This window comes from Paroedura picta, chromosome 2 (genome assembly GCF_049243985.1).
Source record: "Paroedura picta isolate Pp20150507F chromosome 2, Ppicta_v3.0, whole genome shotgun sequence".
Classification (NCBI taxonomy): Eukaryota; Metazoa; Chordata; class Lepidosauria; order Squamata; family Gekkonidae; genus Paroedura; species Paroedura picta.
This window is the reverse complement of record NC_135370.1, coordinates 1,966,740-1,988,594: the sequence shown is the minus strand read 5'-3', so window position 1 is coordinate 1,988,594 and position 21,855 is coordinate 1,966,740. Positions and strand designations below refer to the sequence as shown.

The window sequence follows — 21,855 nt, the reverse complement described above, 5'->3', positions numbered from 1 at the left end:
ATTTGCCAAGTGAAAGCAAAATAAGTTAGTTCAGTTACCGTCAGATAAGGACAGATGGATCACAATGCAAATGGCAATGTACGGGGCACCAGTTACCAAGGTGCAGTTAAGATTATTGGAGTAGAGTGTCTATTTTTTTATAAATAGACACTCTACTCCAATGGTAGGATTTATTTTTGGTAGGATTTATTATATACTAGTAGTAAAGCCCATTGCATGCAACAGACACTAGCTCATGGTCTGGTGTGGGTTTTGTGCCTCACTTGGAAGCTGGCAACCCTAAGAGGAGGTCTCTCTGAGCACAGCAGTCCTGACCCAAGTCAGGTTTATGCACACCTTGGTAGTGTGGAATTCCAGGACATGAACCTACATCAATCTGGCAACCTTATCTCCTCTCTGCAGGGTTTTTTTAACCTGAAATAGGCCAGGGGGGGCACTATGTGGCTGGTTGGGTGCCTGTGGAGGCATTATACCCCTTTTGAGGCCCAACTTTCACAGAATATTTCCAACCCAGGGGTAGCCAACCTCCAGGTGGGTCCTGGAGATCTCCTGGAATTACTCCTCACCTCCAGACTATAAAGATCAGCTCCCCAGGTAGAAATGGCTGCTTTGGAGGTTGGACTCTGAGGCATGGTACCCTTTTGAAGACCCTCTACCAAACCTCGCTTTCTGTGGCCTCCCAGTCAGCCAACTGTTAGGCAGAAGGGGAAAGCTTTTCCTCCTCAAAAGGAATGCACACACATGCCCACAGACTCCCCTGCACTGCTCTCGGAAATGCATCCCCCACCTCAGTCAGGGGCTGTTAGAGGCTCCTTCACAGCAGGCATGAAGGGAAGGGGGGGGCAGAATCCTGAGCAAGAGCAGCAATTGTCCCTGGGAGGGGGAGATTCCACCAATAGGAGGTTCCAGAACTTCAGCAAGTTATCAGAAGCACACAAATCATTTTATTATATTAGAGTAGGGGCAAAGCCCGTTGTATCTAAGAATACAACAGGCACTAGAGCTTGGTAGTGGGAAGAAGAAGGAGAGGAGTTGTCCAGTCTGTAAGGGCATGGGGTTGAATGTGTGTGTTGTGTGGAAGATTGTGGTGGCGTGGTGACAAATGAGGGCGTGGGTGTGGAGATATGGGTGTCAAGAACCTGTGTTTTGGAATGTTCGTTGAGTGTGGGAGAGGACTGACCTTTGGGAATTTTGGCATAGTGGTTACAGATGAGCTTTCCAGAGCCATGTCCTCAGATATGTGAAGGGAAAATCAGACTGGAGACTCTTCTTAGGGGAAGATTACATGGCAACCAATTCCTCCCAGTTCTGCGTCATCTCCCTTCTTGTGTGAATTAGGCCACAGAAAATGTTCCCCTGCCCTAATACACATGGGGTAGTCACAGTATACAGGTGTCAACCCTGTTCCTTCTTTTCCATTTTTTCACTGTTGATAAAATGTTATGTGCCCACATGCTTCTTTCATGGTTGCTCCTTAGAAGAAGAACTGAATTTTGTACCCTGTTGTTTACTACCCAAAGGAGTCTCAAAGCGGTTTACAAACACCTTTTCCCTTCGTCTCTCCACACTAGACAACCTGTCAGGGGTGTGGGGCTGTGAGAGCATTGAGAGAACTGGGAATGGGCCACAGTGACCCAGGTGTCTCAAAGCATTTTCCAATCGTCTTCCCTTCCTCTCCCCATAGCAGACTCCCCATGAGGGAGGTGGGGTAGAAAGCCTCACATGGAAGCTGGCAACCCTAAGAGGAAGTCTCTCTGTGCACAGCAGTCTTGACCTAAGTAAGCTTTTTTATACTGTTTTTTAATTTGCAAAGCCAAGGTTGAAAAAGTCATTTCAGTTCCCATGTCTCTCCAGCCTTTTACTTGTTCACTATTTACAGTTTCAGGCTGTAAATATTTATTTAGATCTTCCTGCACTTTCCAGACTCACAGGACTGATGCTGGTCTGTCTGTCTGCACCCCAGAATAAAAACAGTTGCCGGTACGGGCTGGCCATAGCCCATAGCCCAGGAGCTATCTGCATCACTCCCTCCCAACTGAAGGTAAAAATGCATCACTCCCTCTCAACTGCATCACTCCTCCCAACTGCAGGTAAAAATGGCTCCTCTGAATTTTGAAGTCCCACCTCCAAACCTTCAGGAATATATCCAACCCACGGGTAGCAAACCTCCAGGTGGGGCCTGGAGAGCTCCTGGAATTACAGCTCATCTGCAGAGTATAAAGATCAGCTCCCCAGGCAGAAAGGGCTACTTTGGACAGGGTTGTGGTAGAGAAGAAACATTTAAGGCCTCCCATATAGGTTGTTGTTGAATTGAAAGACTTTAGGCCTATTCCACAGGGTTGTTGTGCAGATGAAACAGGAGACAAAAGAACCTCCTCAAGAGAATCCAGTTTTGTCTGCAGAATAACACTGTGCAGTAGGCCTCAAATCTGCAGAGTTGCAAAGAAGAAATACACATGGCTTGGCTGTGTCTAACCCCCGACCAGAGCAGTATTTTAAGTGAGAAGGGGCTTTTCTATGCCCCCCCTGTCATCCAACTGTTTGGCAGAAGGGGAAAGTCCCCCCCAAAAAAGGAAGGTCCAAACCCATGTCCTCAGACTCTCCTGCTTTGCTCTCAGAAATGCCTCCCTCCCCTCAGTCAGGGGCTGTCAGGGGCTCCTTCGCAGCAGGCCTGAAGGGAGGGGGGAGGGAGGGAGGGAAAGCACTCACCAGCCTCCTGCCAGCTCTGTCAGGGTTCTGAGGCAAAGTGAAGGAAGTTACAGTTGGACACGACAGTTAGGACAGCCTTGGGCCGAAAAAGGCTGGCACAGCCTGCCCAAGCCTCCGTTCTCATCCCCCCTGGCAACCCTACTGACCTCCTCTCCCTGCGGTGGTCAGGGGCAGATTGGCAGCAATGTCTCCAGATTGGCCCTAGCTGGGCTGGGTGGGCGAGCCCTGTCAGAACTTTGGCTTCGCGCCTCCGGACTGGCTGGAATTCTGGTCTGTCCTGGTGAGGGCCCAATCGGAAGGCATGAAGCGCCTTCCAATTGGGCCCTCACTTGGACCGGCCCCGCCCACTCTCCGCCCACAGGCCTTAGCCTTTTATGTTTATACAGCGACAGCTGTATACAGATTATATATGTATGGGTTCCATTGACAAGGTACATTAAATTGTATTACTGTTTTACAGATTAATTTGTAATAGCTTCAATTGACATTGCAATTTGATATTCATATTATTGGATTTTCTTTTTTTTGTGGGTGTATAATTCCTCTGGCTGAGCTGAAGCCATAAAGTTATCTATTATTCACTCTATGCCTTGTGGGGGATTGTTGAAAGGAGAACTCAGCAACTTCAAGTACAAAGATTTGCCATGAAATTCACAGCTTCTGGGATTAATGCAGAACCACACAAGATACAATGGATAGAACAATGAGTCATGTCGGAGACAAAAAGGAGATCTTTGTAGTTCACAGCCTTCCATGCCAGTCATGTGTGAGAACACATGGCAACCTCATATGGTTTTCAAGGTAAGAAACTAACAGAGGTTAGTTGCCATGGCCTTCATTGGCAAAGACAACCTGGACTTCAATGGTGGTCTCCCATTCAAATTCTAACTAGGGCTGATCCTGTTTAGCTTCCGAGATCTTACCCCATCAGGCTAGCCTGAGCTGTCCAGGTCAAGGATGGCCGCCATACAATACAATGAAGTGCATCTGGAGCACAAGACGTACATCAGTACACAAAGGGAGCTTTGGGAACGCCTACAGCACTAACATCATTCAAGAAGTACAAGATATTCCTTGGGGACACAACTGTTCTCATACCGAGCCATTTTCTCCCTGGTTGCAATAAAGATCTTATCTCGCTGCACGGCCTCAGATGTTAGAACCACCAAGCTCTTATGAAAGCCAGTCTATTTCATCTCGGAGAGCAGCGCTCTGTTTACCTTGCAGTTCTGCAGCAGCCGGATGAGATGTTCAAAGCAGTTGCTGTTCAGGAAAATGGCTTGCAGAACAGGCCGATCCTCACAATCTAACATGGAAGGGATGGTATCTGCCAACGGAAACAGAAGGCAAATAAGATCACCCGCGTTGCCATTCAGGACTCTGCCTATTCATCTTTGGGAGTAAGGAAGGCAAAAAGTATTCAACAGGACCGAGTGCCCGCCATCCGCAGTTGCTCTCTTCTTTCCCCCTTGGCGGTTAGGAGGAGGAAGTTGTAGAAAGCAGGGGAGGAGATTGTGGAGGGCAGAGGCACAGGGGCACTCAAGGCCTACCTCCTCTGGCTACTCTGCTCCTAGAAACGAGGTGGAAAAGGTGGGGATAGACAAAAGGATGGACAATGAAGAGGTCCATATGACACCAGTGCTCAGCTCCTGCCTTCCCCAGCATCTTTCCCTTTCAGCAGTTGTCCCCAACAATGCAACCCACCATCTCTGCCCTTCTGGTTTCCTATGTTTATGTTTATGTTTATATGTCGTTGCTCTCAAATGTCTTGCGGTGGTTTACAAAGATCCATGAATATAATAAAATCCAGTAAAAACCCATTAAAACATAATTAAAACACAACATCGCGATGGCAGATAATAAATACATAACCCACTCCCCTCCCCCTGTTCAGCAAGGGTCTATCACTCTCTATCAGGGGCAGATAGAGAGACTTAGTTGGTTTCAGCTAGAGATCCACAGCTGACAGCACCAGGAGCTGCTCTGGCCTCAACTATATGCCACATGCACCAAAGTGCAAGAGCTATTTCCTGTACATCATCTGCACAAGCACAGACAGTGTTTGCCTGATTTTGGAAGTTTTGCAACTCTGCCTTCAGTTTTAGATTTTTCTGCAAATCTTTTAGTTTCCCCAAATTTGCAGAAAGAACTCCCTTCTGTGTTCATGACCCTAAACTGTGGATTTAATGATCCACCCCTTCAGTTGCATAAAAATCTTGGCCGGCTCCTCCCTTCACAGACTGGTTATTCTGGAATCCCAGCTACCCTTTCGGAATACCTCTAATGATCCTAAAAGGTATAGCCTGAGGAAAGGGTTAACCTTTGTGACTGACAGAGGAGAAGAGGAGGTATGGAATGGAGAAAAAAGATGCTGAACTTCCAAGAAGGACAGTGGGTGGTTGGGGGAGAAAAGAAATAGAAGAGTGAGGAGTGTAAATGAAGGAGACAGCCCAAATCAGGATCCCTAGGAGAAGTGATTAAAGTGGTTCCCTAAAACTTCCCCTGTGGGTGAATCTGTGCGTAAGATGGAGAAAAGCAAAACATTCACCTCAAGGGAGAGGAGATGTATTATGAACCCTGGAGAGGGGAAAGCTCACAGAAAAGTGGGGCTATAACATGATATCCCTCACAATGGAGGCCCAGATCACAAAGGTAGCGCGGCTGGCATTTTACCATCTCTGCCAAGCCAAACTACTAGCGCCCCACCTGGCCCCGGAACACCTAGCCACAGTGATCCATGCGACGGTCACCTCTAGACTGGACTTCTGCAACTCGCTCTATGCAGTCCTGCCTAATTTTCTGATAACAGAAAATTTTCTGATAACATCTGACTAATTTTCTGATAACATCAGCCTAATTTTCTGATATAAAGTCTGTCATTTCTATCCAACTGTAGAATCAACAGGAAATTGTTGCAATTGTTGGTTATTGATGTATATGTTTTACAGACTGTTTTATGTAAGGTTCTTTGTTATAATGTAAACCGCCCTGAGCCTCCGGGGAGGGCGGTATAGAAGTATGATAAATAAAATAAAATAAAAATAAATACTGACAGGGACACTTTCACCATGTTCTCTACAAATAAAGTTGTGCCTCAGTTTCCCTTTGAAGAATATCTGTTCAGAACTACTCCAAAGAAATGCTACCCAAAATCATCTCAGACTACCATAGTTAACTAGTGCCTAAAACAAAAAGGGACAAAGGGCCACAAGAAATATTGTCCAACATTACAATACTTAAGGCATGGGCCCCAACCTTTTTATCACTGGGGACCGGTCAACGCTTGACAATTTTACTGAGGCCTGGGGGGGGTAGTCTTTTGCCGAGGGACGTTGCCGCTGCCTGAGCCCCTGCTCCGCTGGCTTTCCCGGCGGCACCCCTGACTTCCCGCCGCCCACTGGGGGGGCGCTTCCAGCAGCAGTTGTGCAGTGCCACGTTGAGGGGGAGCCCCAGCCATGGCGGCCGCTGGAGAGCACAGAAGGTGAGCCAGCAGCAGAGTGGCAGGGCAGCCCCCGAGGCAGCAGCCAGGGAGGAGGACATGGAGGAGCCGCGGCCCGGTACCAACTGATCTACGGACCGGTACCAGTCTCCGTCTCTGGTCCAGGGGTTGGGGACAGCTGAGGAGTTTCTTTTATTTTTCTATGAGCTTTACTGGGTTTCGTACTAAGCTACATTTGGCTCCAGTGCCAGAAGTTGCGGGCCTTCGCTTCCCAGAATGCCATGCTACTTACTCAACATCTGGATCTGCAGTGCTATGAACCTGCTCTCCCACTGCCTCGACCGCCTTGGATTCGGCAGAGCGGCATGGTCGGAGTTGAGCAGCTTGAAGTAGTTCTCCAAGATGGTGCTGGTTTCCACTTGCCGCTGGTCTGAGCTGCTGGTCAGAAGGAGATGCACCACTTCCGTCAGGCACTTCAGCGTCAGCTCCACCTTCCGGCTCACTTCGTCTGGGTCTCTGTTATCCCACAGGTCACAGTCCGCTAACACGCGCATCAAGACTTCCATGGTGGCAGGAGATATCGCCTGAAGAGCATTTCTCTAAAGTTATCAATGAAATCGCCCCCAACACCAGGGTACAGCGTCAGTCTCTGTTTATTTACCTTTATACAATCTGACATGGTCAACAATTTTGAATAGACTGCTTTCTCTGGGCACAATTGCTAAGCGAACAGCATTTTAAAAAAGAAGCAACTCCTCATTCCCGTTGCCTCTTGCTAAGGTTGGAGAACCCGACCTAGACTTCACGTACCCCTCTGAAATCTGAACTTCATTGGATACACTAATGCTGTTTAAAGCTCTACTGAAAATTCCTGCGGGAGAAATTTGTCCTCTGCTCCTTGCAGCCACAGACTGATGTTCTTGCCAGGAGTCTGTGTGTGCCATTAATACATCACCGCCACGTGAGGATCACCAAGCAGAAGCCGATTTCGAGACACCAGACGCGGCACCAGGAGGAAGAAACGGACAGGGAGGGGCTGCCACATTTCCAGCCCATTCTAAGGCACATTTCTCAATTCCCTGGCACTGAAACTCACATGTTTCCATTCTTCTTCACTTGAAGTGCATCACGCTTACCATGCCAGGTCCCGGCACGGTATTTGCACTTGCTATCATGCTAGTTTACTTATTCAAGCAAGTGACTCAATCTAACAACCAGTGCAGGGGTAGTCAAACTGTGGCCCTCCAGATGTCCATGGACTACAATTCCCAGGAGCCCCTGCCAGCAAATGCTGGCAGGGGCTCATGGGAATTGTAGTCCATGGACATCTGGAGGGCCGCAGTTTGACTACCTCTGAACCAGTGTATATTTTAATCCCCTCAAAGAGGACAACCTAATTAGCACAAAATTTCATTTTTTCAAAAAACATTATTGATTCCTTTTCTTTCCAGTATCTGGCAAAATTAAGTATTGCTGATGTTAGCATATGAAGTACAATAGAGAGCTGCTCTGATTGTACTCAATAATATGTTTTCTGGGTTCAATGGTATCTTAAGACTTTTTGATATAAATTGAACCACTTTGTCCCAATATAAAAGGGCCCTAGGACATTCCCACCACATGTGGAAGAAGTCAGTTCTTCCTTTGTCACATTACCAACAACTGCTTTCTTCCTCATTTTATCTATACATTTGTTGTATTCTATTGGGTGAAAGATGCCACATATATATAATTGTAGCAGGTTTTCTATGAATGTTAAATTTAGGGTAAAGTTTAATCCCATTTTTTCAGAGTCTCAGGCTTTCTTGTTGCCTCCTACCAGAGTCCTCAACATGGTATCCCCGGTCACCTCGGCCCCCACTGAGTGCCCACCAAGAGTTTTTTTTTAAGTGGGTGGGGCCAGAGGGGGCTTTTTACCCAACAAGGCTTCTGACTGGACACTAGACATTTGATTGGCTGTGCAGATTGCAACCACTCTGTACCAGCACCACCTTCTGCAGCAGCCATTCCATAGTGGCCATTTTCTGACTGTGCCCACCATAAAAGGTAAAGGTAAAGGTATCCCCTGTGCAAGCACCGAGTCATGTCTGACCCTTGGGGTGACGCCCTCTAGCGTTTTCATGGCAGACTCAATACGGGGTGGTTTGCCAGTGCCTTCCCCAGTCATTACCATTTACCCCCCAGCAGCAAGCTGGGTCCTCATTTTACCGACCTCGGAAGGATGGAAGGCTGAGTCAACCTTGAGCCGGCTGCTGGGATTGAACTCCCAGCCTCATGGGCAAAGCTTTCAGACGGCTGCCTTACCACTCTGCGCCACAAGAGGCCCACCATGCTGCACTATAATTCCAAGGCTATTCTCACACCAACAAAGTGGGGGACCCTGACATACTATTTGACCCTGATACGTGGAGATGCTGGGAATGGAACCTGGGATCTTCTCCGTGTCAAGCATATATGTGCTACTGTGTGGCCTCAACCCCTCCCCCTCTACAGCCCATTCTTACCTGGCCCCCGGCTATAATCGCTCCAAAGAGATGTAGCAAACAACATTTCAAGCTTTCTTTTAGATGCTCACTTTCTTGAAAACACTCTGAAAGAAGAGAACAAATGAGCTGACTATTTCATAGGATGTCTTATATTAGCCTTGAAACAAAACATTTTAGGAAGCGCATCTCCCCGGGGGGTGGGGGGGGAGGACTTAAACAATGCAGAATGTTCAGTTCCTTTCAAAGTGAAGCAGTGTGTGAATTACTTGAGCAAGGGGGGAAAAGTAATCTGGGTTCCAAAGTCTGGGATAGAACCCTCAACAATCATAAATCATCCATCTTGCAAATCAGCACGCATCAGCACAGGGAGCTGCCTTGCATGCAGTCACACCATCAAGATCCACCAAAATCCACAGCCTTCTCAGACTTGCAAGTGGCTCTCAAGCAGAAGACTCTCGCCTCACCGATGGCCGGGTCCTTTCAAGTGGCGGTGGTGGGGACTGAACTTGGGACCTTCTGCATTCCAAGCAGAGCTCTGCCACTAAGCCACAACCCCTCCCAAAGTAACTCAAGGACAAGGCCGAGGGAAAATCAATAGTATTAACTGGAAAATACAGGAAATATTTTCTTAATAACATCATCAGACATTGCATTGGATCCAGCATGTTCTAGGAGCTCTTTTGCAAGCAAACAGCAGGAAAAAGAGAGCAGTCGCTGCTTGTAGTAATTTTATTCTATTGTCACCTGCGTTTCCATTTGCACAAGATCTTCCGCACCCCATTTCTGGGTACTACAATATATCGGAAGGAATGCCCCAGGGGTTGCGTAAGATCCAGCCCAAGCGAAGCAACACAAAACCCACTTGCACATCACTGGAACTGAGCCAAGAGCTCTTGACCAACCACAGAGTGAGTTGCAACCCTCTCAAAGTCGGTCGGGAAAGGCCGAGGGACAGAAAGGTAAGCTGGGGAGGGAGGCTCAGTTCCACATTTGGGCTTCCCGCTGCATAATGTGCAAAATGGCTGGAAAAGGAATCTGCTATATGAGTGCGGCATCCAAAATGTAACCTCGATCAGTCTTAACCTGAAGTTGGGACGAGGAGGGAAGGTAGAATGACATCGCTGGCAGGCCTCAAAAGAGCAGAGCAAGCCTTGAATCATGTCCCACTTCAAAAAGTTTGAGAAGCAGGGCTGTTAAACATTCAAAGAAGCAGTGACATTTGCAGAGGTTTTAGGAGCTGAAGTGTAATTCAGGATCAGATGTTAGCGTTGATGAAACCCAAGAGTCCTACTAGGCTCCAAGGAGAGCAGGCATCAGCCCAGACTCATCCATTACACTGAAACCTCATTATGTTTGCTCCTGCCACACCTGACCTGAGGCACTTGCAGATAGCCAAAGGAATGTTTATGAGCAATACACATTAACCTGGAAGCTGTTGCCACAGCAACAACCCTCTGCAGCCAGACTACCTTGCAGCCAGAACCACAAAGGAACATTTTGTTTGGAAATAGCACCAGGAGATCCTGCCACAAGCCGGCACTGTTGAAAAGTCACCCTGTTGCCTTTAAAGAAGAAGATGAAGAAGTAGGGGAACATGACAGAGCATGAAAACAGGCTGACCACTGAAATGAAATGAGGACTGCAGTTTAAAGTATAAGTAAAATATGCTGAAATAAATGTTTTCGGGAACCCACATTAATGCTGAACTGGAATTCCACTATTAACACGTCATTCATTTTTTAAACATTCACCATCTTGGGGGCCTGGATAGCGGGGGAGGGGGGAGCCGTGTGGAAATATTTCACATAAATAAATTGCGTGGCAGTGGAATACTTTCATTTTAAATTTTGGATAGGTGCCTTGGTAGCTTCCGATGTTTTATTTAGGAGCCTCAAGAGTAGGGCATGTGTTCATAGCTACAGGAGGAGAGAGAATGCAGCGAACTTCGCGGTTCGCTGGTTCTGGATTTCTTTTTTTGAAGTTGGGCACCTGTCAGTTAACTCTACTTTTCAGGCCCGGTCGCTGGCTCCTGGCTCCGGGGCCCCGGCATCAATAGGCTGAGGCTGCACACACTGACCCACACACAGTTGCTGGACTGTCGCAAGGGGAGGAGGAGGAGGAGGAGGAGGAGGAGGGGAGAAAGCCTCCTTGTTGTGCTTCGGCCTCCCCTGTGGGAAAGGGGAACAAAGTCCCCTTTTCCAGCGTAGGAGTCTGGGTCTCAAGATACACCTGAAATCCAGCCACAACTTTTTAATGAATTGATTTATTTATTACATTTCTGTATCGCCCTCCCAGCAAGCTGGCTCAGGGCAATGTACATAATAATAATAATAACACCATAATAATAACATAATATATTTATTCATTTGGAATTCTATACTGCCCTTTCGTACGACTCTGGCTGGTTTAATTTAACAATTAGGCTTATGTGCTTCGGTGCGCTTTGGCCACTTCAGTGGCCATTCAAGCCTGAGTTAGTGTCAGCAACAGCATCCGCATTCCCGGGTTGGGCTAGACTACGATCAGGGGCATCTTTTGTGGGGGGGGGGGGGGGCAGGAGATGTTGGCTGGTCTCAACCATAAGCCTGGCAGAAGAGCTCTCTCTTGTAGGCTCTACAAACTCTGCTAGCTCCGTCAGGGCCCAGATCAGCCCTGGGAGTTTATTCCACCAGGTAGGGGCCAGGACAGAGAACATCCTAGGCCTAGCTGAGGTCAAACATATTTCCTTGGGCCCAGGGACCACCAACTAATTGGAACCGGTAGAGTGGAGTGCTCTTCGGGGGGTACGAATAGAAAGGAGGTCTCTCAGATACACAAAGCCTGGACTGCAAATGGTCTTATGGTCCAATACCTTAAACTCCAGCAGGAATTCAACCAGTAGCCAGTATAGTTACCAGGGCACAGGTCAAATGTGCACCCTCCAAGGTATTCCTGTGAGAACCTTGGCCGCTGTATTCTGGACAGTTGTAGTTTCCGGAACAAGGATAAGGGTAGGCCGGTTTACAGCAAGTTACAGAGGTCCAATCCAGAGGTGGCCGTTGCATGGATGACTGTGGCTAGGTGTTCTGGGGCCAGGTAGGGCACAAGTAGCATGGCTTGGTGGAGATGGAAGAATGCCAACCGCACTATTCTCAAGAAATTCCAGCTCTGAATTGGGAGACTCTTGGAGATTCTGTGGGTGGGCCCTGAGGAGGGCAGGGTCTGAGGAAGGAAAGAGCCTTCGCAAGATACAACAACACAGAGTCCACTCTCTAAAGAAGCCGTTTCCTCCAAGGTGCCCCAGCCACAACCTAGTTTTGGGTCACAAGCCGCAACTGGAGAATCAGGAGCTTAGACAATTCTCCAAACCACAGTTTAGAGAAGCAAAACCAAGGCTTGCTACCAATCAAACTTGTATCCCTCCAGAGCTTCATTTCAAGCTACAATTTAGAAAAAGAAACACTCATATGAACCCCAACACTGCATCTACTCACTCTACTACATCAGCATTTTAAAAAATTATTATAATAGGAAAAAACCTTTTTCTATAATATTAATGAAAATCTCCAGGCGACAACAAAACAAACAAGAGGGCAGATTTCTTTATACAGCGGTTCCTATCATTTGGAGACGGGAACTGTGTAACAAGAAACATGGCCTAGGGTCCTTCTTTCTACTTGAACTCTTCTCTGTCTTGAACCACATTCCTTCAGTGCTGGGTGCCTTTTGGTTCATTGAGAGAAATTGGTCTGGGGTGAACAAAATGGGAGGGACAAGCTCCGTAATGAAGAACTGCAGAATACGAGCAGAAACAAGGCTTCAGATCCAAGCTGCTATCTCTGGAAATACTCTCATTCCAAGGTAAGAACTGGTGACATTCAGGCACTTAAGACGGTGATACTCACGGTAAAAGAAAGGGACAAACTCCACCGTGAGCGAAGCGGGCTTATACTTTTGTCTGCTTTTTTCAACAGTGCTCAGAATTCGCCTGCAATTGTACAAAAAAAGGGGAAAGGGGGGTTGCAGAAAAAAGATGAATTTAGAGGCAGATATGCAGAACAGTTTCATGTATTCTAAAATATATATCACAGGACATACTCAACCATGTAGTTCTGAAAACGGGAAATCTTCAGAAGACATGCCATTTCTGCCCCACTTCCACTGCAGAGCTTTCCGTTTGCAACCACCACACACACACACACACACACACACACACACACACACACACACGTCTGCTGACCCTCAGGAACAAATGTCAAGGGGTCAGAGGGGGAGGTGAGAAACTCCTATTCCAAAAAGTCCATGAATAGCTGGGCCCTCCCCAGTCATTGCAGTTCAGTTTGCTGTTCTGCACATTTATAATGTTTTAAATGCCACCAAGGTATAGTTTTGTGTGCCTTCATTTGGACACCTTGCACTTCTACACAGGTAGGAGTATTCTGTTTCACAAATATGTGATTACACCAGTTCGACGCTTCATTTGTCGCACATGGGAAAATCAGCAGGGAACAAACAGGGAAACTAAATGCACAACTACAGTCTGATTGTGGGGCTCAAACAGTAACTTTACTGCTACATTATGCATGGAGACGTGGCACAAACATGTAGGTACGATGACTAACACCACTTCAAGACCAAGCGATTTCCTAGGGCAGCAGTTGGCCAAACTATGGCTCTCCAAATGTCCATGACTACCATTACCATGAGTTGGGAATCCCTGGTTCAGACTGTAGGTAGAAACATACTTCTTTCGTTGGCCATTCCATGTGACCCAGGCCTTCTTCTGGCACAGGACAGGCAGGGCTGCCACAGCTCCCTCCCCGTCCAAGTAAGCGGAGAATCAGGACTGAGTAATACAACCCAGAACAGAAACGGACACGCATGCATTTTCTTTTTCGCTTTGCATGGGACTTTCAGAGCCGAGCCAGGCCATTTTCCCACCCCGCCAAGTCATTCGTATTGTAAGGAGATTATGAGAAGAATTCAAATGTTGTCACAAGAGTCACACTTACCCTGCGATCCTCTGCCTCCAATTTCGATACGGATCATAGAGGCTTTCGCAAAACGCCAGGGCATGTCTCACAAACTCTTCGATGGGCGTTTGATCTGCCAGCTCTTTCTCTTTTGTTTTGCTTTTTAACTAAGAGGAAAAGGCATGTGGGTAGGCAAAAAAAGGGCTCTAGAAACAGGTTCCACAAGCATGGCTCCCAAGGAAGGACACAAGTGAAGTTTAAAGGGGGGAAACAATACCATTGGGGTACAGGACAGCCATCATTCCCTGCCCCCACAGCCTATTTCAGCCCCCCGAAACAGCGAGGGAGGAGGCAGAAACACCTTCCCCTTCCATGGTCCTGATCCACATCAGGCCCCTGCTGTGCTTTGATGGGGGAATGGCCTTTTGAGAAGTCCAATAGGGAAACAGTTCTTTCACAACAGGAAGCAGCATTTATACTAGCCCTTCTCAACTTTTTCACCAATGAGAACCCCTTGAAATATTCTTCAGGCTCTGAGAAACCCCAGAAGTGGCACAATCATGCAAAAGATGGCTGGGAAGCACAGCTGTGTACAAGCCCCGCCCCCGGGACCCCTCGCCTTCCCACCCCCTCCAGGACCATCACTGGCCATTTTGGGAGGGGGGCCAATTAATGCTTGACAAATTTTAAAAACATCTTAAAAATTAATTAACTCCCACCTATTCAGGAAACCCTTCCAGGGCCATCAAGAAACCCCAGGGTTTCACAAAATCCTGGTTGAGAAAGCCTGGGTTACGCACTGTAGCTCTGGAGGGTCTAAAGCAGGGGTAGTCAAACTGCGGCCCTCCAGAGGTCCATGGACTACAATTCCCATGAGCCCCTGCCAGCAAACGCTGGCAGGGGCTCATGAGAATTGTAGTCCATGGACCTCTGGAGGGCCGCAGTTTGACTACCCCTGGCCTAAACAATGAATTTTTTCATGTTATTTATAAATTAACTAAGGATATCCTCTTACTTTGATTCCATCCTGTCTTCAAACGTAAGTATTTTTGGATCAGTACAGTTCTCTCTGCATATGAACTGTTAACACCTGCCATGGGTTTCAAAACAGTGCATGAGCTCTTTCACTTCAATGTCACATGTGCCAATGACACGAATGGTCGTGAGGGAGCCACGGCTGTGAAGGCTGCATGTTGTGAGTATATTTAGCAAAATACCTTATGCTGATTTGTAGAATGCATGGCTTTATTACACTGTGGCCTGATTTTTGTGTGCCTAGACCTGATGTGGCTGATGTGGCTGTCTAATTTTATTGAAGATTGCCTCGCATTTGGTTTTTCTCCAAGTCTGAAGTGCTCAGATTTATTGTAAGTGAAAAGAAAACACTCTGATTCACAATTTCTGAAAAAAAACCAACTCAAGAGAAAATTCTTTGTTTAATACTTTAGTAAACCAGCTTTTTTTGGGGGGGGGCCTCAAATGGTTTTGGGTGATTTTTCATGGACATTAAAGAGGTATACCCAGTTTTACTTAAAACTGGGAGACAAGAGATACACCTCATCTTGTGAGGCGGTGGGTTCTCCTTCTTGGGAAGTTTTTAAGCAGAGATGAGATAGGCATCTGACAGAACTGCTTATTCTGTGACCTTAGGCAGGTTGTGAGTGGGGGGGCAGGAAGGCTTGTGTCAGTGCTTGGCTCTTGTGGCCCTTTCTTGCACGCCCACGGAAATGCCGATCACTGCTGTGAGGTCAGAAGGCGAATTTCCTCCAGAAATTCCTGTTTATTTGGGATTCCGGTTTGTTTTTTTTGGGGGGGGGCATCATCTGGGCATGGAATTGGGGTCATTGTGGGTAGGTAGTTGTTAATTTGCTGCATTCTGCGGGGGGTTAGACTAGATGACCCAGAAGATCCCTTCCAACGCTATGATTTTATTATTCGATATTCTATGAAAATTTGAAACTAGGTAGAGGAAGGGTGGGGAAGCTGGCAAAGGAGGAGGAGGACAGGTCAAGGGCATGTGTGAGCCAAAGGTCTGCTCCTGATCTTCAGTTCTGGTTAAGTGGTATAACTAGGCTCTATTAGAATTTGAGGTTCTTTGTACTTCTTGCCAAGGATAGACCCCAGTCTTGTTTCAATCTTAGGAGAACAATGTGAATGGAGATATCAAATAACTCTTCACACAAAAGCTGCCACCTAAAGAAATTAAGGGTTTTTTATTGAAACTAAGGGGGTCTTGAAGTAGGGTCAGGATCTTGAGAGGATACTTGTTTGGGACTTCCCTTCCTGTGCTTCAACTGAACTCATCGGGGCTTCTTGGCCCAGCCAAATTTTATTTCAGCAGCGTTCTACAAACTTTCTTATAAAACATTTTGAATCTAAGGCCCAGCTTTGAGGTCTAGTGTGGTCCTTTCTCCCCTGCCTGCGAGATTACTGCTCACCAGTCCTCACATGACCCAGCTTTCGAAAAATTCAAGGACAGGATCCCCCCCCCTTTTTATTTTTCTTTTTTCTGCCTGGGGGTGATTTTGTGAATTCTGTGGAGAGAACATGTGAGATGTGCAAAGTGAACCAGATTGACAGGAATTCGTCACTGCTCATATGAGTCACAACTGCCATGTTTATTATATCTGCAGGTGCACAGTCACAAACAGGAGGAAAGGCCGAGGGACTTGGGAATGTTCAGCCTGGAGAAGAGGAGGCTGAGAGGGGACAGGAGGGCTCTCTTGAAGGATCGGCCAAAAAGCCTATGTGGGTCAGATCTCATCTCTGCCCTGAGTCAGGAAGGAGGCAGAACGGTTCCCCCTTGCCCTGCCCTCTAATTGGGCTGAGGTCACCGATCACCCTCTGTAGAGAAATAGCCGATTAAAAAAAAATTAAACAGGTACTGATGCAAAGTTCTTTGGGGCTCATAATTTGCTCTAACAGAACTAAATATTAATGTTAATTGTATTATATTTAGATATTTATGCCTACTTTTCTTTCCAATGAGAACCGGGACCTGGGATTGAGATTGGGGATTAGTACCATCAGTATCCCCTCTCCACCTGCTTGTAGTAGGAGGGGGAGGTTGATTAGCCTATCTTGCCAGGTTAGCTTGCTAACCGATAATGTTATATTGTAATTGTTGTTGAGGGATTTTAATGGATTTTATTGGGGTTTTTAAAATGTTGTAACCTGCCACGAGCCGTAAGGGAGTGGCGGGCAATAAATCGAAAGATAATAATAATAATAATAATAATAATAATAATAATAATAATAATAATAATAATAATAATAATAATAATAATAATAATAATAAAAAGCAATTTACAGCTTTCTTCCCTCCTCCTCTCAGCCCTCAGAGACCCTGTGAGACAGACTGCACTGGCGCTGAGTCACCCAGTGAGCTCCCATGTCTGAGATGGAATTTGAACCTGGGCCTCACAGATCCTACTCCAACTCTAACTATCCACACAGGCTCCCTGCATGAACGCAGCAAAGATTCCTAAGAGAAAAGAGCTAAAATGGCCACCGGGGTTTAAATTAAATTGAGGCATTCACTCTTTGTAGAGTCCTGCTCCAGCCAGCTTGCAATTAAAATTTAAAGCCCATATACCATGTCATAGACCCATTAACAAATCATTAGCTGTCTATTTTGTTGGCAGAGTTTAAATATGCAAAGGAGCTACTTAAAGAATACATAGCTTTACCAAGTGGAGAAACAAAAGAGGAGAGGTGAGCAGTCTAACTGACGGTTCTTCTGGAGGCCAGCAGGGAGGAAGTGACCTCAAAGGAGCAGGAAGTCTCCCACTGAGCCAATCAGGAGATGATTTGAAAAACACCTGGAAGTTCCTGATCTAAATTCCCTAGCTGCACATCTCCTCTGATGCCCCCTGTAGGATATTCTTCATATGCTGCTGAATCATGCACACTACAGGTCTTGCATATCCGACACACTTAACATTATGGAACACCTACGAACAATGATGCCGTGGGGAATTCTCTCTAAACATCTTCTCCCAGCTCACCAGTTCTGCTTCCATCGCCCTATCCTCAAACTAGGCCCTTGAAACCAGTGAACGAAATGTGGACTGTGGCCGTAAAAGAATCAGAGTTCATCCCCTACGCAGAACAGACTTCTGACAGGTAAGCAAGGAAAGAGAATTTCTCCCCCACTCACCTGCTGAATATAGAGTGTGGTCATCGTTATGACGTGATTGATGTAGGAGCATGTTCCAATCTCCTCCACGTTAGCCAAGTTTCTGCAACAGAAGAAGCGATTCAGCCATGGGAAAATTGTCCAAACTTAATAAACCCAATTTCACATTCAGTAACAGTACTGGGAGGAACACCTATCAGGGTTTGGGGGGAAAGGGAGGAATAATCTCACTTGAAGAGCCTGGGGGCCATTCCACTGGAAATCTGAATGCTCAAGCTGTAAGGCTGCTTAATGAGGACTAGTCACAAATCTGTTGTGGGTGACTAGAATAAAAAATTCCAAATGAGACAGAAACTGGATTTGAATTTGACATCCCCAGCCCCTGTTTCCCCTCCCCTTCCTCGTAGCTCCCACTGAGGCAATTCACACACCCTGGATAACGCCCTTTCAATGCACCTCAGAAATCATTCACGAGTAGGTTCCCCTAGGAGGAAGAGGGAAATCAAGTTGCAAACATGCGGCCCTTTCTGAACTCACAGCTTCCATTAATTATTAAATTTATGAGAATCCTGTAGATTTTTTTAAAAAAACTGATTTTCATGGAATTGGGGAGTATAAGAAATCCTGCAGAACAGCCAGGAAAAGCAAATGCTGATGCAGCCCTCGGGGTTTTGCTTGGTCTTTAACGCCACCTGGCTGGTCTCTCCTTATTGGTCAGTTTCATACTGGGCATGTTTTTTGAAGTTGTACGACAAAAGTGAAAGGAAACGCCAGTGCATAAAAGGCCAGTTGCTAAAGTGTATCGACAGTGCTTTATCCAACACTTGAGGAGGTGGCCAGAGGTGATTAAGTCAAACCTCTGCTTGGAATCCTAAAAACACTTCCCTGGGAATGGGACTTAATCTGGAACAGAACGACCTAGGAATACTCCCTGCTTCTCTAGATCCTACAAAGGCAATCTTAGCCAAGGGCAACTGGGGCAGCTGCCCCTTTCCCCAAACAGCGGAAGGGGCCAAGCCACAACGCTCGCTGAAGTAGGTGGGAAGCTGCACCCCTTCCTGGTGATTCTGGGGGCCCCACCCTCAAGCTTTGCCTGGGACTCCAGAATCACTAATATCACCCCTGCTGCCCAACACCTCCCTCCCTATCTGTGAGAGCGCTAATGTCCCCCTTGGGGTGGGAGAAGATGCCCCAATGAGAAAAGGGTCAGAGAAGTTTGGAAAAGAGGGCTCCGAGTGAGGTGAGGAAGTTGAAGGGAGGCGGGTGGGAGTTGGAGGGGGCAAAACAGCCACGAAGAGGACACCCACCCACCATCCCACCTTACGGAAATTCAATTTGCTTTAAAAAAAACAATAAACTACCGGCAAAGGATGATGAAGAATTTGACGAGGAGAAGCGACATGGCTTGCTGTGGTTCTTCCAGTCCTTCCGACAGCTTCTGGACACAATGGAGCAGCTGAAGCCTCAAGACCTGGAGAATGTTATCAGGGAGCAGGGATATCCCGGGGGGCACATCATCCACCCTAAAAACACACCCAGGAACGTTCGTGAAAAAAAGGGCAAGGAGCAGTCATCTCTAAGGCCGTTTATCCAGGGAGACGCCTGCTGCCCTGAACAACGCCCCTGGCAGCCCAGGAGCCCTCCTGTCCACAAAGCTCTCCATTCTTAATCCCATAATTAAACCACATCTGAAAGAAAAATTGTATTTGTCATATTTAAAGATGACTTCTCTGGGGAAGCATTTGCTATAATCGGCACACGGCGATTATGAGATCATCCAGGGCTGGCCCACTGAATGCCACACAGATGATCCACAAGCACTGCAGGACGTCGTAGCACGGCCCTTAAGACAAGGAGCACAGCCCAGGGCAGGTCAACAACCAAGGAGCCCCCTCAGTTAAAGGGGCAGAGGAGGTGCTGAGCTCTCCCACTGACCTAAACAAGGCCTTAAAGGTGGGCCACCAGGATAAGGGCCCTGGAGACTTATCTTGTTCCAGTCCCCCTCCTGGTGAGAGGCATCTCCCCTGACAAGAGGGTGCAGCTGCTGGGTCCTTGCGTGAGGCTTGGGTGGAATTGGCTGTCCCCTTAGTGGGGTCTGCACTACTCTTGGGACCACAGCTGATCTCCAGCTATCTGTTCCCCCAGAGAAAATGGCAGGTGCAGAGGGTGGTCTCTCCGGCATGACAGCAATGCTGAGCTCCTCCCACCAATTCCCCCCCCCAGTCTCCAGAAATGTCCCGAGGCAGAGCTGCCCAAGCCCCCGCATTTCAAATCCTGAGGCTAACAGGGCAGGATCTGATGATGTCCTTCTCTCAAAACACAGCCTTATCCGTTCCAGTCAAGGTCCGGTTATCACCCTCGTAACTCACGTTTCCCTGCATTAAGGCCCAATGACGAAGGAAGTGCTGGCCTGGCTAGGGATTGGATCCCACTGGCCCTCTTGCTCAATCCCAGCCAATTCCCCTCCGTACGACAACCCCCGTCCCTTGTAGCTTTTGTCCATGCAGGTCCCAGGATCCCAAGCACAGCCTTTTGGACGGCCAGAGAGGGCCTCTTCCTACCTTCTTCACCAGTGGAATGCCTGGCTGGATCTAACCCCATCTCTAGTTCTTTTAATATGTTCTTGGTCATTCCCTCGGTATTCGTACGTCCTCACTGGAAAGGGATCATTGTCTACTGAGGCACGGATACTGCAGACCTCAGCAAGAGCTGCGCCCTTTTAAACCCACCAAAGCCATCGGGTTTAGAAGGGTGAAAATGCTGTTTAGGATTGTACCATAAATCTATGAGATTAATGACGGGGCTTGGCGACTGAGACGAAAAACCCAAACGTAACAAAAATTAATTTTTTAAAGCCGGCCATGTTTTGTCACATTTCCAAACCAGAATTAAATATCTCATTGTCTGAGTGTCGTCCTTGCAGGATCTTGTACACCTCCTCCTTTATGTGTTGAATATCGTAACTAGAAGATGGGAGCTCGAATTTCTTTGGCCAGGGAGAATTTGTCTCCTGCAGCAAGGCAAAGAGCAGCTAGCTCAGTTTCCTCCTTTCAATGGTAAGTAGAACAAGATGCCATCAATGCTTTGGCAAATAGAAAGCAGCAGAGGGGATTAATCTTTCATGTGCCATGGACACAGCTGTCTAGAGAGCTATTCTTCTGCAGAGCGCCCCGTCTTGCCTCCCCACAAAAGCTCCACAAAATTACATGCAAACAGCCTGATCCCAAATACATTTCTTGGCTAGAGGCCACTGCTTTCAACAGCTTTTATTTCCTTGTAATGGGTAAAGGATTTGGGGGTGGGGAGACTACAAGAAACACACTCTGCTCAGCGACACACCACACCCTGCAGCCTTCTAATTTGTGGGATGGGCCGTGGCATGCAGAAGGACCCCAAAATCAGCCCCCGGCATCTCCAGTTATAGGATCTGGCAACAGGTGATAGGAAAAGCCTCCACCTGAGACTCTGCCAGGCTGAGCAGACAACCCTGACCAGGGGTCTGATTCCGTTTGAGGAAGCTGCATGCGTACGGATGCATGGCTGTGCACATGCACTCAAACACGCACAGTCACATCAGAGTATTCAAAATAATGCCCCATCACTGCGGAAATCTTTCAGTTGCATCGTGTTTTTCTAGAAGGCAGCATAGTGCCTTCATTCTTAAGCCACCTGTCTGGAAAGGCTCTGGAATTCAGTGAAAGAGCATCTGCCTGGCATCAGAAGGCCCAGGTTCAATCCCCAGCATCTCCAGTGACACAGAGCTGGAAGGAGAGGATGCAGAAATCTTCTGTGTGGGATCCTGGGGAGCCGCTGCGAATCTGAGTCGGCAATATGGTCCTTCACAGATTGCATCTTAGGCAGCTTTGTGTGTTTAGCCACGTCCAGTCTGAGGACCAAGAACTAGATCAGGGGTAGACAAACTGCGGCCTTCCAGATGCCCATGGACTACAATTCCCTTGAGCTCCTGCCAGCATTTGCTGGCAGGGGCTCATGGGAATTGTAATCCATGGACATCTGGAGGGCTGCAATTTAACTACCCCGATTACTAGATCATGGGTATTCATAGACCAACAGCTAACCTGTACAAAGTCAGAGTCCAGGACACCTTGAAGACCCACAAAGTTATATTCA

General features: G+C 47.3%; 1 protein-coding gene across 5 annotated transcripts in view; it reads right to left on the bottom strand.

Annotated features, from left to right (window-relative positions):
* NBEAL1 (neurobeachin like 1) overlaps positions 1–21,855 on the bottom strand; it is a 131,700-nt gene that overhangs the window by 77,084 nt on the left and 32,761 nt on the right. For all 5 annotated transcript variants that reach the window (XM_077319201.1, XM_077319204.1, XM_077319205.1 and 2 more), the window contains 7 exons: positions 19,086–19,247; positions 17,746–17,827; positions 13,626–13,753; positions 12,519–12,601; positions 8,653–8,738; positions 6,441–6,747; positions 3,930–4,036 (listed from right to left, as the gene is read on the bottom strand). In XM_077319201.1, coding sequence (XP_077175316.1) covers positions 3,930–4,036; positions 6,441–6,747; positions 8,653–8,738; positions 12,519–12,601; positions 13,626–13,753; positions 17,746–17,827; positions 19,086–19,247 — 955 coding nt within the window. The remainder of the gene's footprint in view (positions 1–3,929; positions 4,037–6,440; positions 6,748–8,652; positions 8,739–12,518; positions 12,602–13,625; positions 13,754–17,745; positions 17,828–19,085; positions 19,248–21,855) is intronic.